Source organism: Photinus pyralis, unplaced genomic scaffold (assembly GCF_008802855.1).
Source record: "Photinus pyralis isolate 1611_PpyrPB1 unplaced genomic scaffold, Ppyr1.3 Ppyr1.4_LG4, whole genome shotgun sequence".
Classification (NCBI taxonomy): Eukaryota; Metazoa; Arthropoda; class Insecta; order Coleoptera; family Lampyridae; genus Photinus; species Photinus pyralis.
Genome location: NW_022170511.1, coordinates 28,179,879 through 28,201,347, shown reverse-complemented (window position 1 = coordinate 28,201,347; position 21,469 = coordinate 28,179,879). Strand labels below are relative to the sequence as shown.

The 21,469-nt window shown below is 36.1% G+C and overlaps 1 protein-coding gene across 6 annotated transcripts in view; it reads left to right on the top strand.

Moving 5' to 3' along the window:
* The window catches only part of LOC116167803 (transcription factor Sox-13-like), a 275,850-nt gene that overhangs the window by 125,679 nt on the left and 128,702 nt on the right, over nucleotides 1-21,469 (top strand). For 2 of the 6 annotated variants that reach the window (XM_031483334.1, XM_031483336.1), the window contains exon 3: nucleotides 11,263-11,292. The exons of the other annotated variants lie outside the window; for them this stretch is intronic. In XM_031483334.1, coding sequence (XP_031339194.1) covers nucleotides 11,263-11,292 — 30 coding nt within the window. The remainder of the gene's footprint in view (nucleotides 1-11,262; nucleotides 11,293-21,469) is intronic. 6 annotated transcript variants of the gene reach the window in all.

The window sequence follows — 21,469 nt, the reverse complement described above, 5'->3', positions numbered from 1 at the left end:
GATTTAAAATGTGCACAGTGTTATTATACAACGAACTAAGTACAAAGCAAAGTTAAGTAGGCATATGTTAACTCATAATAGGTACTTTCAAATATTTAAAATGTTTACAGTGTGATTTTGCAACACCGCCATGTCCTGAGATGGCATATATTAACTCGCAAAACCTCAAAGAATGTTCCGAAAATCCCACGGGAACGGGAACAGAAAAAAGTAGGATAGAACTTCCCCAGGATACCACGGGAAAGGGGAAAAACGGGCTTGTAGGAAGCTATTCAACAGGATTCACCCTATGGTATTATTGTAGCGAAATCTCCGTTACGTTTCAGTGTTCTTTTTCCTCCTCTCGCATGAATCTACCTCTCTGGTTTCGATATATTGTGCTATTTTTCTCCACCTTGCAGACTACAGCATTGCTTGTATTATGTCTTTCTCTACCAATTATTATTGTTCAGTGTGGTCTCAATAGGCACCTGTTTTTGTTCCATCTCTCGCACTCGAGGACCGCAGGGCCTGCTTGGTCTCTTCCTCCACACTCTACACACGCCTTCGTTGCGTTGAAGCTTGAAAATTAAACAATAATTAGCGGAATCAAAATTAAAAGTAAAAGAAAGTAAATAAACTTAGAAATGTTTTGCATTAAATCACACCAGCGTACGAAAGTAGCGGCAGTCGACGGCAGCCTGGATGTCATGTCGGCGGAACGAACTGACGGACGGACTTGAGCGCCACCAGAAGATTAAAGCCTCGCTTCTGGTCAAGGTCGGCGGTTTCGGAACGGTCTCGGAAGTTTGGTACAATCGATCGCTACAATTGCCAAAACTGATCTTAAGTTTTGGTTAAAACACCAAAGGCAAAAAGATCCCTGCTAAACAACAGCTTTGCCTTTTGTAAAATTCGGTCATTTCATGGAGGGTTCGACGGTTTTTCCAGCCGACACAGCGTATGCGAATAATAACGTCCAAACATTAAAAAATTAGTTAATTGTGCGGCGTGCGATAAACATAAAAATCTGTAATTGGCCTTAAAATTTAGGTCGATTAAACGCGCTTCTGATGAAACCACTCACGACTGATTTGGATGCGGTTTACTGCAACTAATTTAATGACCTACTGTTAATTACACTTACTTCATTTGCCGGATTAAAATTTCCAAATTCGGTAGCACAGTAATGCCCATTATTATATTATTACAGGTCTGCAATTATGAAATAAACTGCACGACCTTGCGGGTTTAAAACCAAAATCATCTAATAATTATTTAACGGAACTGAAGTTCTAACATAATTTTTCCCTTGCTTCTTCATGCAGATTTAGACCGAGGCTGCTGTCCCGGATTCGAATCTTCGCTATAGTCGAGCATCAAACTCGTTTCTGAGCACGCTGGCAAACGAGAATTTCTGGACGCGCACGAACCTCCAAAAGACTTCCTGCAAATAGCCCTGACAGATCATTCTATAAATCCTTTTTCTTAAGGATTTGGTACTTGTATCTAATAATCTTTCATGATCTAGCTCTGTAAGAATGAAGAACTTAGAAAACGGCTGCCCTAAGCTACAACACACTCAGGTATAATGTACAAGATGAAAGGTTTTTATGGAAAGGCACAGTTTTCCTATGTTTAATTAGATGTTCTTTTTGTTTAAGGAGTTCGACAGGCACCTACTAAAGAAAAATCCAGTATTTGATGTTACTATCATTATTGGGTCAAAATATAAATTCAGGTTTTTCACAATTTTTTCACACAGTCACTACTACCTACTACCTTTGTTTGTTTAAAGACAATAACTTCTTTTTTTAAATATAAAGAAATGGTTAACGTGTGCCATTTTTACAAACAAGAATGTGCTACTGTGGCTTCTTAATTTAATATAAAAAAAGCATTCATGTAGTCCGTCCGTTCGTTTCTTTTCAGGCTGGACAGAGCTAGCAACGTCAAAATCGTAAACGTTTCCCAGTTAAATTTTACGAGCCACTTCCTGTGGAGTGAGTTAAAAGACGAAGAAGAAAACGAGTGGAGTTAAATCCGGAGAACGAGGCACCATTTAATTGGGTCATTAGTCCCTATTCAGTTCTGCTCAAACATTTCGTTCAAATAATTTGCACTAACATTGGCGTTATGGATAGGAGCACCGTCTTGCTGGAAAAAACATATTTTTTTACATTTCTCCAAAAATGTTGTAATGTAACCTTGCTAAAAATTTAGATCGATGACCGATGAAAAGTTAAAATTCAATGCAGGAATACGCAAAAAAGTGCGAAACAATTTAGTCAGGCATATGTAAATGAAGGTGTTTAAACAATTTTTTTGCCAAGGTGCAGCCAATACTGCCCCATTTAATAATAGGGTTTGTTAACGGTGAAATCATAATTAAAGTCGCCTCGGGCCCTTTTTGTAGAACTCGCAAATGGAATAGAATGTCGTACCCCGCATTACGTAACCAAAAGATGCATTTTGCATTCTGTAAAATATAGCAGGTTAGAGGCCAACACTTAGGTTAATTGCACTCTCGTCCTTTACCCTAAATTATTAATTAATCAACACTTCATTTATTAAAATTTCAGACGATATACACGAACTCGTTTGAGAATTAATCTTAAATTAGAGCATAGATGTAACACTTTCATGCTCGTTGAGATACATAAATAAATTATGAAGGTTAAGGAACTTGTAAATTTTATGAATGAATGCCTTTTAGTGGATGGAATCGAAGGCCAAAGCGTTACAGGTGATTAGTAGTCCACAAAATGCTGTAATAAAGCGACCGAAAAAGGACATTACTGCCGCTAAACTGACGTGAGCATTGAGTATTCTATTCATGCATCTTATTAAAAGAAAGATCGTGACACAGTTTCGCATCTGAAATGAATATGTTTACCTTTAATAAAGAGCACAAAAATAAAAATGTAACACGTGCTGTACCGTTCAAAAGAAGAGAAGAATAATAAGAACGCTAATAGGATCAAGTGTAGTATCAATAATGTCGTTTAGATATTTATAAATTTACGTAACGAACGTGAAAAATGGAAATTAATAACTATTAAAATTTGAGTGGAGGAGTTGGATGCTTAAAAATCGAGACAACCATCTAACATAAATAATATGCAGTAGGTACCATTATTAGATACTTCGTGGCCCACTTTTTCGTGGCACACTTCGTTATATGCGAAATGAATGAAGTTTTTCTTCAATCAAGTTTTTAATAACTCCAACTTATCTAATTTGTATTTAATAAACTACACCATTTTCTGAAAATTGGCCAACTTAAATAATTTCAAGTCAAGGAACCCGACGTTTTTAATTTTTTACACGTAACTGGCCGGTACTTTTTTTCCTTTTCGTGAAACAAAAGTCTGTCCTAGTTAACCAATCTTCTATCTCATGAATAGTTTCCTGGATATCTATAGTCAGCTGATTTAAAATAGACGACCTGTATATTTACTGCTGAATGTTTTTTAACATCACCCAAGACTATTTCTGTTACGTGTAAAAATATTATAAGCATTTGTGAATCACTTAATTTTCATTCAGTTTTACAGTTTCATGTTTACTCATTTTCGCAGGGATTTTCTGAATCGAAATAATTATATATATACCTACGTAACGGACGCGAAGAAAATGGAACAGCCAGTCAAGCTACGCATATTTCGAATTCTATTTTCTCTCATTCGAACTTTTACTGGAAGATTTACCTCGACATTTTCTGTTTTCAACACCTTTAATTGGTAAATGCGAATCAGTGATGCCACTAAAGCGACACGGTCGATTAAAGTTTCGAAAAGCGTAATGAATAATGCCGGTAGCGACCGGACGTAAAATTTCTTATAAAAATATCTATTTTATATTTTTAACAATTTTAATGAGTTTTAATTTCACAAAATGTAAATACTAAAAATACACGATTGTATATGACAACCTCTTTTAATAGTAAAGTAAAAATAAGCATTCATAGTGCGGGAAACATAATTCATATCGCCTTTAATAAACAGTGGTGGTTGTTTCAGTTTTATGGGAGGTGTTTTGTGGTTCTAAAGCGGAGTGCTTTACTTCTTTTGGTCTTAGCTAGTCTCTTTGATCCTGCTTCATATTTGCGGACACATGTCTTTAATCGTAAGCTCTTTGTTATAGCTTTATCTTGATTAACTAGGAATTATTTTCAGAAGTGTCTATAAAATTTATTTATTTTTATGCCAGTTGTAAAGTTCCCACTTCGTTGACATTAAGATTTTATCGATGATTAGCTAAAGATAATCAGTATGATTAATTGTTAACAGTGGGAAACATTATGTACTGGCAACGATTATGCCTAAGTTGAACGCACCGAACTTTTCTTAATAAGTTTGTCTTATTTTTTCTGAAAATACATTACACGTACTTATTAGCATCTTACATTGTAGATGTCTCTAGAGGAGATATTTTTAAAAATGCAATTAACATTTTTGTCAGATTATGAAAGAGACCAAATCGCGTTGAAAAAAATGTTTATGTTTTCATCCTTAATTGGTTAAAAAATTATTGTACGGCTAAAATTATCTTGGAAATTATGAGCTAATTTTGCCATTTATAATTAGATGTCTTTATCAAAATTCATCACCGTCTTGATTTAACGATGCGAGCAATTAGAATTCCTTTACTTGATTGTAGATTTACTTCTTACATAAATAATATGAAATCAGAACCGGCCGATCTACGTATAATTCCCGTATTTTGGATATTTCAGACAATTTATTAGTTGATGTTTTAGCTTGTTACATGTAACTGTTGAAAACATTAGTAGATGTTATTTTATTATATACGAATGGACAGTCTAGCCTTTTACAAGTTTCAGAATTACTGTTGGTGATAAATAATTACACCATAGTTGCTGTATACAACTGGTAAATGCGAACATGAGACAGATAAATACTGCCTTGCTTTATATCGTTGTGTGAAACCACACTGGATTGTCATACAGAACTTAAAAACTGTCGTCCTATTATTCGTCACTGAAAATAACTGGAAAAGGGCGCAAAAACTAGATTTACAAACAAAACTTAATTGCATTTATTTTCAAAAACAATGTTAAATCGCATACTCGGCTTGCCCAAATTACACAAGTTTCCACATTTACTGGGTTCGTAAACACACGTGACAAAATTAAATCTAAAAATAAACCCTCCCCTAATAACGTAAATTAAAGCTAACCGAGACAAATTTAATGTTAACCAAACAGCACAGACAACAAAAAACCATACCATTTATTTTTAAACACTTGTATGATCTTGAAGTTATGAGGACTTCTTCTTGTTGAATTCAATCGCTTTGTGGTGAATTGCTGGGGCTGATGATAATTTTCAGTGCACTTAATAAAAAAAATAAAAGATGTGAGTCGAGGTCGATTCGAGACTGTACTCAGTATAACACGAACACTTTTTAATTTTACAAAACGTTGACGACATATATTTATTTCTGTTTGCATTCAAAACTGTTAGAGAAACTCAATGTCCTTAAGCATTAAAATTCATTCTTAATTCTAATTCAAATCCACAAACTTCCTAGACACAGAATCAGTATCGAAGGTACAAGTCAGTAGTACTCTAGGTTATAGCCGAGTAATTTTACTATCATAGCATTCATAGCAATGAAGGTAAAGGTCAGCTGGTGCCATTGAATGATGAAATGATGAAAGTTTTCTTTAAAATGCGATTTTTCTCCTCTTTTCTTTAGTCATTCTCATCCCCTTCTGATCTCCTCCCCCCTCATCCAGCAGCTCATTCCTAATTCTCCCTGTCATTTCCACCTCAGTACAGTTCCATAAAATGCGTTCTAACTTCTATGTCCTCTTCTTCCTCTCCGCATATTCTACATTTTCTTTCTTCTTGTGTGTACTTCTTTTTCCCTCTCTCTTCATTTACGCATCTGAATCTGGCCATTGTTTTAATATTTTTCCTTCCTTCGCACAAATGTTTTGGTAGCCACTCCCTTATTAGCTCTTTATAACTACTACAACCGCATTTGCTCTCTATCTTCCCCCTCTGTTGTAACTGTTGTTGTATTTGTGCATCCACATCCTTTTTTGCTAGCTCATTTTCCATCTTTTCTCCTACTTCTCTGCTCCTTTCGACCTCATCCCATCCATATCTATTTATTTCGTAATATTTACCTCTTTGTTCTTCCCACGTTCCTTTGGCATTGATCCTCGTTGTCAACCACCAATTCTCTCTATCCATTTACAATATCTTCTTTGTTCTTCTTCCAGTTCCATTCATTCCTCCGTACGTGGGCACTTGAGCATCCCTCTCACGATTGCATCGAATATGTACTTTATTGTTCTAAAATAAATCTCGAACCCCGTCTCTCCAATTCCCCCACTCCTGTCTCATCGCCACAGCCGCCGTTTTACTTAATTCTCTTATCTGCGCATTTATCCCATTTTTTTTGCATTTAATATCTTAAATATTTAATTTCTTTTACCTCTTCTATTCTTTTTTATTTATTTATTTATTCCTTCCATATAGTTCCTTGGTTCTGTACTTCAACTTCTTGTCAATTTTCCCACCTTCCATCACCTTTTCCGTCACTTTTTTCCATTCCACTTTGTCAAACGCTGCGTTAGTCCATGAAAAACCCGAACACCTTTTTTTTCCAATTCATTTTCCACCAATCTGTATAATACATTGATGCAATCGAACGTTCCCCTCTCTTTTCTGCAGCCCATTTGTGTTTCCTCCAACGGCCTCTTCTTCGATTTCTCTTTCTAGTCTTGCGTTTAGTATCATTGCATAAATTCTATATGCCGCAGTCGTTATACTAACTCCCCTATAATTTGTCACACAATCTTTGTTTCCTCCTTTGAAGATCGGCACAATTACCCCTTCCTTCCACTCTGTGGCGAAAATCCACGCCTCATTACGTATCTTGTCTCTCGCTGTCGCTTTCCCCTTCTTCAGTATTTTTAATTGCTGCTGGATCTCCGCTCTTGTTATCTCATCTCCTTCACCCACCTCTCTTCCTACCGCTTCAATCTTTTTCTGTTTTTATTTCCCTGATTTGCTCTTTTTGCTCTTTGTGTTTCTCCATCTTTTCTTTTGTACTTTCTTCTGTTCTCTCACCTCTTTCTCATCTATTTCCCCTCTTCTTTCTTTATTTACAATTTGTTTTGTACTTTCTTCAGTTTTACCTCTTTTTCTTCTATTTCCGCTCTTTTTTCTTTCCCCGTCATTTCTTTATATCTATTTCTCTCATTTGTCTCCTACTGCCCCTTCAGTTCCCTCCAATTTCTTCACCTTGTTCCTTTAATCTCTGTCTATACAGCTCCACCGATTCTCTTGCCCATAACGCCATAACTATATCTCCCTTCGTCTTTTCATTTCTTGATCTTCCTATCTTCCTTTTTAGACTTAATTCCATCGGTTGGTGATCCAATTCTATCCTTTTTGCTATCTTAAATTAATTTTCATTTACTATTGTATAATCAATTACCGGTCTTCCTCTTCCTCCTCCCATGTATGTGAATTTCCCGTCCTTATCCCCCTCCATATTTCCGTTTAAAATTCTCCAATCTCTCTTTTCTGATAATTCCAGTAACACTTCTCCTTATTTGTTGCACTCTTTATCTCTTGATTTACTTTTTTGTGGCCCTCTTCCCATCTCTACTCATTTTCCTTTAATTCCTGTTCTGGAATTAAATCTCCCCCCAATATTAGCCCCTCCTCCTCCCATTCATCTACAACATTTTCTATTTTGTCCTTCATTTCTTCTGTGTTGTATATCGTTATCACTATCATTTTCTTTCCGTCCACTTCCACTGGTCTGGCCTGTATTCGTTTCTCCTCTTTCTTTTTATCCTCCCATTCTCTTATCCCCTGTTTTATCTCTGTTAATATACCTCCTTTTTGCCCGTCCCTTTATATTGTCCCTCTGATAGAGTTTTACTTGCCAACGAAATAGTAGAAACAGTTCTTTAAGACTTTAAGCGTAAAAAAATCATATATTATAATGTGGTAATAATTGAGCACAACAAAAGAAACATGGTATTAGGAACTTTTTGGTTCTTTGTCCTTAGGAGGCAACTTATTGCACCCTGATAAATGAAATCAACGATAGGTAAAAATTGTCATATACAAATCCAACGTTCAACCATTATTTAAATGCTGCTTGGGGACAGCCTTGAATACTAATTTTTTCGAAGGGCTTTTGTGTATTACGGTAACACATTATGTTTCTCAGGAACGTTATAAAAGAATGATTATTTATGGTGTAATGGGAAAAATCTATTTTCGGATAAAGAAACTGTCAATGGAAACCTATCTTATAATTAAAAATGATCTTCTGTACTATACTTGAATTTTCCTTAATTTACACGCCCGTCATCAATTCTGTTTTTGGGGAATGTTGTAATGCCAACCTATTAAGAAAATATAAAAAATCTGTTTAAACCACAATATCCATTGGAATTGTTAGACTGATCAATGTATTTCACAAAAAACTTTAAAGAAAAGGAATTTTTTTTGTTTTCAGGTTATCTGTCGGTCGAGTTTACGTTTACATTGCCACAATTTTACAATTTACAACGCAGCACTGTCCGCACGGGTGCCCACATACAGTAGAATTTCACTGTAACTGTTAGTCCGGTCCAAGAGTGAGTTTTTGTTTCTTTCTTTCTTCCAGGAGACGCTTTTCTGCAATTGAACTGTTTGTTATAGAGCAAACTCCATTACTCTATGCTAGTGTATTGCGTATTTGTTGAACCCAGCCCCACCCCCATTCCACACACGTCTATCTGCTGCTCCGAAGTAACTCAATAATTTATCAGAATTACACCCTGTTTAGGAGCTCATCACATGCATAGAAATTTTGACTTCACTTAAGTCATTTGGAATCCAAGACTGTGGGAAGGTCATTACTACATGGATTGTACCCCATAATCGCCATCTTTTAAACAATTGTAATTTTTGAGGATCACCTCGCCCACTTTTTCTCACATAAAATTAAAAGAAGCAAATAATAGAAATGCAGCGTGTAAGTAAAGGCTAGGAGCCTTATAATTCTCACATAAAATATACCCCGAACAATAACAAAAGACGCGCAAACGGACTTGATCGTCTCTACGATTAGATCGATTTATAAGTGGAGCTAAAAAATTACAATCGGTGGTAAGTGAAAGTCCTTAATTTAAGTAATTGGTTCTCGATTAGTGCAAATTTTATTTAGAAAAAAATTACAATGTGACACTGAATGAGTGTTAACAAAAGAGACTATGCTTTCCTCACGCCTCAAATTTCCGCCTACCGCTAAATCGCCCGTCGATGCTTATAAATTAAGTCTTTATTAGTGTACTTTCCATTGTGACATTAAAACGATCATTGTCTCTTTTAATTACTTTTTTTAATGAGTTAAGATTTTGCGCGACCATTTATCCGAAAGGCTAGACCAAGACTACAAGGGCACAGCATTTAACTTTTTGAAGATTTTGCAATATTGCATCTCAGAAGTGGCAAACGCAACTAATGACGTGCTAAGGATTCGGAATTATAACATTTCATGTTTGTTGAAGGTAAATATTGTCGAAACACGTTCAGTTGTTAGTTTTTTTGTGTTTGTTTATAGCTTCAGTGTTTCCGCAACACAGCCTCCATTATAATAGGAGACAATGTAAAATAAAATATAATAGAGGCACCATTTTAGAATAATTTCGTAAATAAAAAATGTCAAACAAGGAAATTAAGTGTTTTCTGGCTTCCTCTTAAAAATGACATTTCCGGAAGTGAATTTTTCATGCGGCCACATCTAAAATATGCAAATACTTGAAAACTAAAAATCCAAATTACTTCATTATACCGACATCAAGATCATAATGAAGTTTTGATACTTTACATAAAAAAGGAAGAAGTCTTTTATGAACCCCTTTTAGCCGGGCTAAAGTGAAAGTGTTACATTAATAGGAGGGTGGTTGTGATTATAAAAACATTAAAATCTGTCGTACCGACCTCATTGCTATGCAAGACTGGACCTTCTCGGGTCGTACACGCACAAAAGGAGGCACACAAAAGGACGAGCTATATAGAGGCTATAATGGCATGCATAAAGAATAACTTTGTGAAGGGGAAAAGTCGTTCATACAAATTTTTTTGATACGTATAAAAACGGCATTGTGTTTATTAAGCCGCTTAGGTTGCAATTGTGTGTAGGTATTAGAAATTGTGACAAAGGAGTGGGTCGCGAACTTACCGGCTTTAGCATTTCTTAAATACCGATTGATTTGACATGCTGTATCGCAATTTTGCTTCCAGCAGTCCAAAACTTGTTCTTTTTCGAGAATGTATTTGCTTTTTTTATTAATTAATATCCTTTGTCAGGTGCATACGTTTACTTATAGCTTCTGAATTTCAGATCTTCGTTCCTTTTTATTTCTACTAGTATAATAAATTTGTGATTAGGATTAGCGTTATCCAGCTCGATTAACCGAAACCAGTATAGACTTTGCATCTCTCGGGCGAGTTGACCAGTTATATCCTTTTGTTATACACACAAAATGAAGTATGGGAAAGTGTATTAAGTGATTTATTATTTATTTATCCATAGGAACCAGTGACGATACATAATATTTTATATAAATTTATGATCGAATATATCAAAAGTAACAAATTAAAAGTTTCCCAACATTGACAATTTTGTAAAACTAAATTTAGGAAGGACTCTAAAATTAAAAGTTATACATCATAATTCAGTACGAACTATACGTAAATTATCTTTTTTTACAACGTTTTAATACACGACCATTAAATCTATTTTAGTAGCAGAAAAAAGGATTTTCTCAACTCGGAGTCACCTGTACGAGATGTAATTTAGAAAAAGAACCGTGACTGTTTTGATGTTTTCTAGGATATAATTTTTCTGCTTCGGCCGGCCGTATGCGCGAAGGATTAACTAAATATACCGATACAAGTAGCGTAAGATATCTGTGCACGTATAAAATGGTCTTAGGAAGTGTTTCGTGGAGGTTGAAAGTGCTAAAGTATAGATTGGCTAACTTTGTAATGTCTTATCTTATTCAGACTGATCATAAAACTCCTCGCTAATGGACGATATTTTCGCAAGATATTCTTTCCCATTGGGGACAGAAGCACATTCAGAATATGGCAAAGTTTTCGATGTGGTCAAATAAATGATGTTAACGTTACTTTTATACCTCTCTATATATACTTAATCTTTCGTAGCTATAAGATCAGACCTTCGAATGTTATGCGTTCATCACACATTTTATCTGAGCTTTTTTTGTTACAGGTACGATTTCGGGTGGAAACAGGAGAGAAGGTAAAACACCTAAATTTTTTGCCGTAATACATTAGATACGTAAAAGCTGTAAATGAAATTAAAACCAACTTCAAAGACACTTTATGCTGGTCCTATTAGCGGACAGCCATTCTTCCAACATCTTTATCCACAATACTGTTCAGTTGCTCCCCACGTTTATTGGATGCAAATGCACTTGATATAATAAATTATAAATAACCCACAACTGGCCACACAAATTAACATAAACTTAGTGTGAAAAATTTTAATGAAATTCGCCTAGGTTAGGAAAACTTATTCCAGTTCTAAGATCCGGAATTTTTTTTATATACCTCTTACTTTGCGCAAAAGTAATCAATTGCCATTTTTAGTTCCACGTTACTGGATGTAAAATAATGGTTTGGTTTGTAAAAAGAAACACAAGAAATGCAATGCCTATTTCGTGATCACGTGTCCAGCTTTGATCCTTCTCAAATATACATTTACCACATAATGAATTACTGGTACATTCTCCTGTTTAAAATATGCACACACCTTTGAATGCCAAACAAAATTTTAATCCAACCAAAGGAATGGTATCACTGAAAGCAAATGCAATTTTCCAATCTATGCAACAAAATAACCAAAAATCCTTTTTTTGGATTGGATTTTTATCAAATCGCTAACCCGGCTTCAATTTCGCGAAAGTCATACTGGAGATCTTTATTACGTTCAGAAATAAAATGCCAATGTTCCAGTGCGTTGATATTTATTTTGCCCAATTTATTAACTACTTAGGTTTCAGGTGAATGCACCGATTAATTGTCTTTAAATTGCCTGGCGTTCTTTGTTTATCACAATGAGTTTCAAGCTCGGTTTATTTAATCCCGTTTTTTTTAATTGAAAAGCGGCTCGCCGACTTGAAATTGTTCCTTCGCGTAATTTTCATCACTTGTTACCTTGCTACGAATTAGGCTGCAAAAAAGTTCTTCCTCGTAGCCCAGTGCACTGCAATTCGTCTCTTCGGACACGTATAAAAGGTAACTGATAATTTTTCACAGATCCGAATTTGCGTTCCTCCACGACACGATGTACTAGATACAACCGCGCTCGTTTTCCCCAATACGGTTCTTGTTAACGCTTGTTATCGCCAGACATACTTTTGCTCATGTTCCCTATGAAGCGGTATATGTGTAAATTTTCTTATGTTGAACAAAATACAAATTCAAATTCAGTTCAGTTTTCACGCTTAACCTGTTACAATTTGTTTTGGAAAACACTGCCCAACACACTTTGCTGTGGTGAGTTCTTACTCGCTTGAGTTGAGGTGAATTTTTCATCTGTGGCAGAGATGGGAATTTCCTTTCATTTCGAGCATTCTGTCGGCTACTTCGAATTAGGTTTCCTGCAGTGTCCCTAATTCGTAAGATAAATACCGGGGTAAGTATGAGAACAACTTAAGACCTTCTGCAGGGGCACCCCTAGAAAGCATTATGCGGGTCACTCTGTAATTGTGCGAAAGCCTGTTGAGGACCCAGAACAAGAGAGGGACAATAAATAAATAAACAGAAAGAAATACGAGAGGACTTTAAAACGGTTTCAATTTGATTTCAAAAGGTTCCCGAAAATTCCAAAAATTACTAATATAATGAAAGGAGTTGCGAGAAAAATTCCAAGGGGATTTCGAGCTTATGCAGAGATTTTGAGTAGATTTTTCATTTCAGCGTACTATACGTTGGTAACACGCTCTCAGCGACTTTGTTTTAATTAATTACTACTAATTAACTACCTATCAATAATACAACAGATAGTATCCTTAATACCTATCCCTGATTAAAGTGTACATTTTCAGAAAAGGAAAACGAAACTTATCCAGAATGATTATTTCCGAACGTGAGAATTACACTGAAGTGTTCCAATGAATTAAAGTCCGAAAAAATCCCTCAGATGGGTAAATTGCCGTGCGGATAATTCGCTCCGGGACAATCCGCTCCCAGCACAATTCGCTCCTGGGTAATGCACTCCCGGACAATTCGCTCCCTGATAATTTGCATTGGAACAATTCGCTTCCAGGACAATCCACTCCTGGCAGAATTCGCTTCGGATAATTTATTTCCAGAGAATTAACGCCCGGATAGTTCGCTCCCGGGACAATTTGCTCCCGGAAGTTCGCTCCCAGCACAATTCGCGCCCGGACAATTGACGCCCGAATAATGCACTCCCGGACAATTCGCGCCCAGAAATTCACTCCCTGACAATTCGTACCGGTACAATTGATTCTCAAAATAATTTGTTCCAAGGGCAATCCGTTCCAACAAAAATCGCCCCGGATAATTTACTTCCGGACAATTGGCGCCCGGATAATGTGCGCCCAAAAAATTCGCTCCCTGACCATTTGTACCGGAACAATTGGCTCTAAGGACAATTCGCTCCCAGCAGAATTCGCCTCGGATAATTTGCTTCTAGACAATTCCCTCCCGGATAGTTCGCTCAATTTGCGCCCAGAAAATTCACACTGTGGCCCGGATCATTTCCAAATTTTTTGGCAACGTATTTGACAGATCACTGTCAAATTTTCAGTACCACCAACCAAATGCAAATAACTTAATTTAAATATAAAGGCGTAGTGGCGTGGAAGCACGACTGCGGTACTAAGGGTCCATGGTTCGAATCCGTGTTCGGGGATGGGTACTTGTACATGTATAGTGGGTTGAGTTGGTAGAGCAGGCCCACCCACCTAAAAATAAAGTCCAAAAATAAATAAAATAATGGCACTTATATGAATGTGACTTTCGTCATGGCCACCCTGGTAATAACTAACAAGGCAATACGTTTGTATTGAGTCTTGAAAAAGAATTAATAGAAGACCTTGATTCTAATCGCTGACCTTGGTTCATAATTAATTATAGCGAAGAACGTCCGCCAATTTTAATCGTTTTATAAAATGTAGGTAATGGCTTTAGTTAGGTACTTCAAAACTCAAACAATGTTTTTTTAATGTTATTTACTCTTACCGTATTTACCAGCTTATTTTAATGTAAATTTTTCGCCAATTTTGTATTTTAGTACTTGCTTGATTATTTAATTTAATAATAAGTTGGTATGGTTCATCAGTACTTTGAAACGTCGTATCACGGCCAACCGTCTAACGCAAACTGTGTTACTTTAACATGATTTACACTTATATACCTACCTACGTTTTTTTTCAAAACTGCACTCCTTTACGTACATACATAAAGTTGATCTCGCATATGATCTTTTGGAAAAGATAAAATCGGTCTTTTTAAAATAAACAGGGCGTAATATGAAGCTAACTGTCCCGTTATATCTCTCTGGAACTTACTGTAGAAACTTTTAGAAAAACCAAATACTGTTGCTACATTTGAACTCTGTACAAAACGAAAGAACACATTCCAGAAACTACTTTGCATAGTTAAATTGCCACTTCTTGTAGGTCTACATCTAAGGAAAAGTGTAAGATTTCCAATAATGAAGCCCTTAGCATCTATACATCAGATATTAAGCCACCATTCTCTGTAATAACGAGAGCGAAACTAATTTTCTTGTACATGTCAGTGGTGGGAGGATAAAGCTCTTCTAGAGTTTCCTATTAATCCGGAATCATCTGCAACAACTCTTCGTAAAGTCATCGGAGATTAAATTCGAATGAATGGTGGTCGCCCCCAATATATTTTTTTCAGTGGCGTTTTGTCTGCTTGGAAAATAGAGTTTTGTCTACATTAATCTGGAAACGTGCACGCCACTGGTTAATGTTGCGTTATGACAACTTCAATAAGTAAGGTGTTGAATGAACACAAGAACAGCTTAGGGTTATTTCATACCATAGTAATTGTACGTTATCAATAGCTATAGAAGAGGGCTGAACATAAGCTGTCGAAGTCGTAATCCTTCAGACTATGTGTCCTTTGTGCGACTTGTATAAACGGTATTAGGCCACCTATAGGAATATTACGCTTCCGAAGCTGAAATGTACACATAATAAGTACAGAATTGCAACTAAGTTTTCATTATGGCTACTCGAATAATGCGCAAATTTCAATAAAAGCGTCTCGAGCGATTCACGCCTTTATAACAAAAATATTAATTTTTTTATTCGCTGTGTAGAAGTCGGCATCTGATTAGTTTCCGACAAAATCGAGCGTCTGCTGGAAAACACAGGCATTATACGACGACAAGCAGTGTATTTTCAAAACGTAAAGCTTTTATCCCTTTATCTCGCCTTTCATGGCTTTTCACAAAGTTTCGCATTTGTTAAACTCGGGCATTAATGAACTATGCTATTCGCTATCAATGCATAAAACTGAAAATTGTGTCCTCGCCGCTTTTTGTTCCGAAAGCGTATTTTCTCTACCTCGCGCGCCATAGAATGGACTTTTTGATGTTAGCTCAAACTTTGTTGTCGATGAAAAGAAAGCACAGGGAATTTTATACCCTCGAAGTTGGAAAATACGGTTTTAATTAAAATAAATTGTCTAGAGCTGTTTTATTTTCCGTTCGTGTTTTTCGCATACACTAAATGCCGAATAAAATCGTAATTTAGCTCCTGAAATTGCCGACCATATGTTACTTTACATTTTTTAATCCGTTGCGAAAATTAGTCTCCTTCTAATTTGTTTCGTCCATCATACTTAGCGCGGGCTGTTTTTGTTTACGAAAATCGAACGCCCAAATCCGTTCTGCGAGTTTGCAAACTTGCGGTACGTCTGGAAAAGTCCAGAAAGTGCATTTCTACCCTTTTTCGTTCCCGTATGAGTCCACTCTTAATCCTTTTGATACACGCTGGACGTTTGCATAATCGTATTTGCATATTATTCTAACTTTGTTTTCCTGGTAGTTCTGAGTGTGTTTTGCTTTTACTGAAATAGACTACGAGAATATGAAGCAAAAGGATAGCTTTTATATTTAAGGATATAAACGAGCTTGGAATCGGTGCCGTATGGGTTTCGCATAAATCACTTTGACAGACAGCGATATCTAAAACTGTCTCACTTTCTCTTCGTTCATTTTGATTCCCGCAACGCAACTCTGATATATCACAGTTTTTCTTTTACATAACATTAAATAATTCAAAAACCCCCCAGAATCTATTCAAATCGTTCTAACAAATACCGAAACGTATCATAATGAACGTTGTCGTATGGGGAAAGGTCCTGGATTCCCTTGGGATTTTCAGAGCCACGGGAACAATGTGGTGAACTTCTGAATTATTCCGTTTGATAGCAGGTTCGAGCTTTGCAAGGTTTCAGACCTAAAGTAATAAAATCCCTACCGAAGAAATCTTTGTTTTATTCCTTTCAGACGCAACCACCCCATATACATAACAAAATTTCCCCGATTAATTCAGCCACATTATCGACAATTCGTTCCATGACGAATTACGTATTATTGCGATGATGGATTAGATGGGTTTAAAGTGTTTCGGTATCGTTAACAATATCCTCGACCAATTTCAATGGATTGGGTGATCCGTCTTTATAATGACGTTATTTGTTCATTGTGTCTATTTAGCTTAACACGTTAGACAGTTTAATGGAATTTGCGTGCCGTTTTAGAAGTTTTGTCAAAACAGTAATTTGCATAGAAAATATATCGGTAAAGTCTACGAAAAAAATCTTATGATTTATTGGCGCCGAAATAAGACAGAGCACACTTTTTCCAACTACTATATTTTTTATTTTAATACTGTAGATAGAGCGTCTTTAGACAGAATGGAAACGTATATTTTTGGTGAACAGAAGGCACTGCGAATCTGTAATGGTTAATTACAAAAGTTTTGAGGTGTCAATACGTTCGTTTCGTTGAATGTACTCTTCGTTTGGGTTACTGACTGAATGCGCTCTTAGTGTGTTAGGAGTAGTTTGTACCACTGGCATTTGTCTTTGAAATGACAGGTTCTTATTTTGCGAAAGATGTTGACATCTGAAAAATTTCAGAATCATCAAGCCAAAATTGTCTAAATTATTTATATAAGCGTATTTACCTGAATGGTAGATGGTTGTAAATTTTCGAGGTAAAGGGTTCTTTTTATATCTCTCTTCTACCTCTATCGCAATCAGAAACCCATTTATTAATGTACCGTTCTCTTATAAAATGCTAAAACAAATTTGCCCAAAAACTTGTTTTGATCCCATCGATTTTTAAAAGTAAAACATTTATAAAATCCCTACACTATTTACTATAGCATCTCTCCTAAATATTTTTTTCAACGTATTTTGGAAATCGAAATTGAAAAAATTGAGTAACAGTAACTACGTTATTTAATTGTTTTTTTTTTCCCATCAATACTCGGAATCGATAATTTTAACTACGCAATATACGCATAACGAAATATTCCGCGTGTCGTAATAAATACGATTCGTGGTTACCAACTTCTTCCGTATTTCTCCTCAAAACCAGATTCGTGTTATCGCTGCGATTACACGATTATCCCTTCTTCAAACAGTAACTCACTATTTACCCATTATTCCGCGTCACGTATTTTATCACATGTAATTGTAAACTGCTGGAATACATTAACGCCATATTTGTTAATTAATTAATTTCTCTGTTTTTGTAACTATTAAAAAACACGCGGAGGAAGTGTATAGTTTCAAAGAATCTCACTGTGCGTTTTTTTAAATTTATATTAGGCCATCAAGTGAACCAACGCAATTTTGGAGACTGACGTCCCTTTTTAACCAATAGCCGATCACCATCTTTTTTTTGTAATACAATTTTCGTGTCAGCTACACGTAACCGCGACATCAGTAAGGTTTGCTGCTATATCCGTGTAGAATGGTATACATGCAATTTTACTCATGTGTAAAATTTTGAAAACAAATTTAAGCTGCAAAGCGGGCTCCCGTTACAACTCCATCCCTTTCACATTTGTGAAAAATAGCATTTCGAAGTCTCTTTGCATAAAGTACATGAAATACTGGATACGGTAACCTTAGACTAAAGTTGTATTTCAAGGTTATAAAACGCTCCTGATTTTGCTTTCTTTTAAAGTGGTAATTGAGTGAGTTGTTCACCAGACATTTTGGTAGCTTCATCTAGTGGACGCACCCATTGTTTAAAAATTGCTGATATAAAAACTTCTGTAAAATGACACCTTTGTATTTAAAGGTTAATGTATCTCCAGCGGTGGCTCTATATACGTCCACCCGACATTTCAGAGTGGACGAAAATACCAAAGTGGGACCTCCAAGACAAAAAAAAAACTTTGAACAACGAAGACATAAATTGGATAAAATTGATCAATTGCCGAAGCCTTCACAAGCAATTCCTGCAGCTAGCCCTAACAATCAAGTTTTTTTTTATAAATTCCGAGTAGAGTAACGTCAGAAGATCGATATGAGCGTGTTATCTAAAGAATTCAAATCTTCTGGGGTGTGTGGACAGTGAAGTCTCGTTTATATTTGTGAGATGGTTGTCATTAGAAATCCAAGTAAGTGGTTAAATTAAGCGTAAGGGAAAGGACTCCCAAATTTTTTTGAAGACGGGCCCCTAAAGTGAAGTTACGCGACTGTTGCGTCCAAGTACTGGGTGTTCATTAAAGCTGGTAGCTTCTATCAATGTACGGTACGTTCATTATATCTGGTATAATTTCTGTACGAAAACAGATGGTGCGTCGATACACCACCGGTTATCATCATGTGGATGGTGGACACTTGGAACAATTATTGAAATAATTAAAACAAATTAGTTAGGCTTTTACGTTTATTCTGTATTCTGTAAATTTGGGACACCATGTATAATGAGCCTTTACTTTGCAATACCAATAGTAGGCATAATAGCTAGGACCGTGACGATGAGGAATAGGTTGAGCACGCCCTTGTCCTTCTAAAAATTTTCATACCCCAAACGCAGGAGCAAAAGAATTCTGGCGAGATTCAGTATCTGCGGATTTTTCAAAATATCAGTAGCAAGGTTTAAAATTTCACAAAAAAAGTCGAACTGCAGTGCATGTTTGGACAACTACACTGATCAGAATTTATTATATTGCTATGTGCAATTGCTAACGGTCACTAAACCTCTCCAGCTAGCTCAATTAAACACAGACACTAACAAAACCCTTCAAAGAAATAATTATAACTTTTCTAGAGCACATCCAGCCTCCGGCGCGACGAAAATCTCAATATTGTCGTGAATTTTATTAATATAAAAAATTCAGCAGCCTTAACTCCCTCCGAAATTCTAAAGAATTAAATAACAAATGTAATTAACACCTGATGCAATTCCGGGTACAAAATAGAAAAAGTTAACATGAATACTCTTATTTGGGTCGTAATTTGGGCTGGATTAAACATTAATCAATCAAAAAAAAAGAATGGCACGCAGGGCCTTATAACATACACCACACAACGAGCGATTGACTAAACATATTGAATTAAAAAAAAAATTTGACTGTTAAATAATCCGAAGACGATATTAACTTCGTTGTAATTACAATTATAGTGTAAGCTCTTTGATCGTGGAATCCCTTTAACTGATAACTTGAAAACCTTAAAGAACTCTTCTATTTAAAACAATTTTCCATTCTCACTTTTGTTACTCCTCCCTTAACAAACATGTACATACTTCGTCGATGGCACGTGCTTATCTTGAAATTCATTAACCTACGCAGCAATAACAATAAACGGTTTCATTAGCAAGAGCCTCAAGGGAGCATACTGGGTCCACTACTTTTTTTAATATATATAAATGGCCTTCCATATGTAATTTCTACCAATACAAAGTGTCTACTCTACGCCGATGATGCTACTTTACTACTTGAGGATGATAACATTGTTAACCTGTTGTCTCAAGCAAATTGTAGCCTGAGTATGGCTAAACAGTGGAGCGAATGGAATGAACTAACCATTAACGAAACAAAAACGGAGAACATGGTGCTTTCACTTAAACACCTTGATTCACCCAACCCTGATTGTGTGAAATTTCTTGGAGTGTACTTGGATCCCAAATTATCGTTCGATTCTCACATCAACTATATTTCCGCCAAACTGAACACAAATATATTTGTGCTACGTAAACTGGCTAACAAAGTATCACAGACAGTATTGTTAACCTCCTACCATGCACTGTGTCATAGCCTACTGTCCTACGCCATACTGTCTTGGGGAAACTGCTCGCAAGCGAAGTATGTCTTCAAGCTACAGCGTCGTGCGATCGGGATCGTCGCCAATGTGAGATATCGGGATGACTGCCGAAATACCTTCAAGACATTAAACATTCTAACATTACCGTGTGTGTATATTTTAGCAGGTTTATGCCATGCTAAGTCGAACGCGCATACTTTTATAACGCAACGTGATGTTCATAGGACAGAAAACTTTTTTACGTGTACCCTTCTGCAGGTTGACTAAATCCCAAAATGGTGAACTGAGACAAAATTCAGGCGTGCTAATATGAAACGCTCACCGACGATGGAACAATAGCGCTCTTATCGCAATGACCGTGAAAAAGTATGAGATAAACTTTTACCACGCCAATAATTCATAACTAAATCAACATTGTCCTCCAATTCAAACTACTAGTTTGTACTACATATTCCTAATAGTACACTTATTTTGACCTAGCAGCATAAAAAACTTATTATATTACATAATCAAATTGAAGAGAAAAATTCAGGCGTGTAATATGAAACGCTCACCGACTGGAACAATAGCTACAGAAAAATTCACAGTTCTCGGACCATGAATTCTTTCAGTAGAAGGGCTTCAGAAGAACTTAAGAGTAACTTTCAATAAACCTGAGACAAATAATGAATGTTAGGGGATTTTGAGAAGAATTTGTCGAAAATTCAAAGAGGAACAATACATTTTAGGGAACCTTGATGTGGCTTTGAAAGTAATTGCGACTTATGAGGAAATTAAAAGAAGCGTACAGTATGAAGGAAATTTGAGAACTTAAGATGTATGTAATTGAAGAAGTTCAGAAGACCTTAGGATGGCTTGAGGGAATTTGAGGATTTCATTAGAGCTTTGGGGGGGAAACTTGGGGAGTTAATCTGCCTTTGTGTGACATCCAAGTATTCCTTATGCAAAGCTTTCTCAAAACTTTACAATGTAAGATATTATAATTAATCTTCTTATGTCAGGTTATAGCCGTAGTACGATGTCAAAGTGCAATTATATACGTGCTTTAAACAATTCAAAGACTAAACAGCGCGCGACAAGGAGATGGCGTTTGGAATTTATTTATAATCTTCTTTACG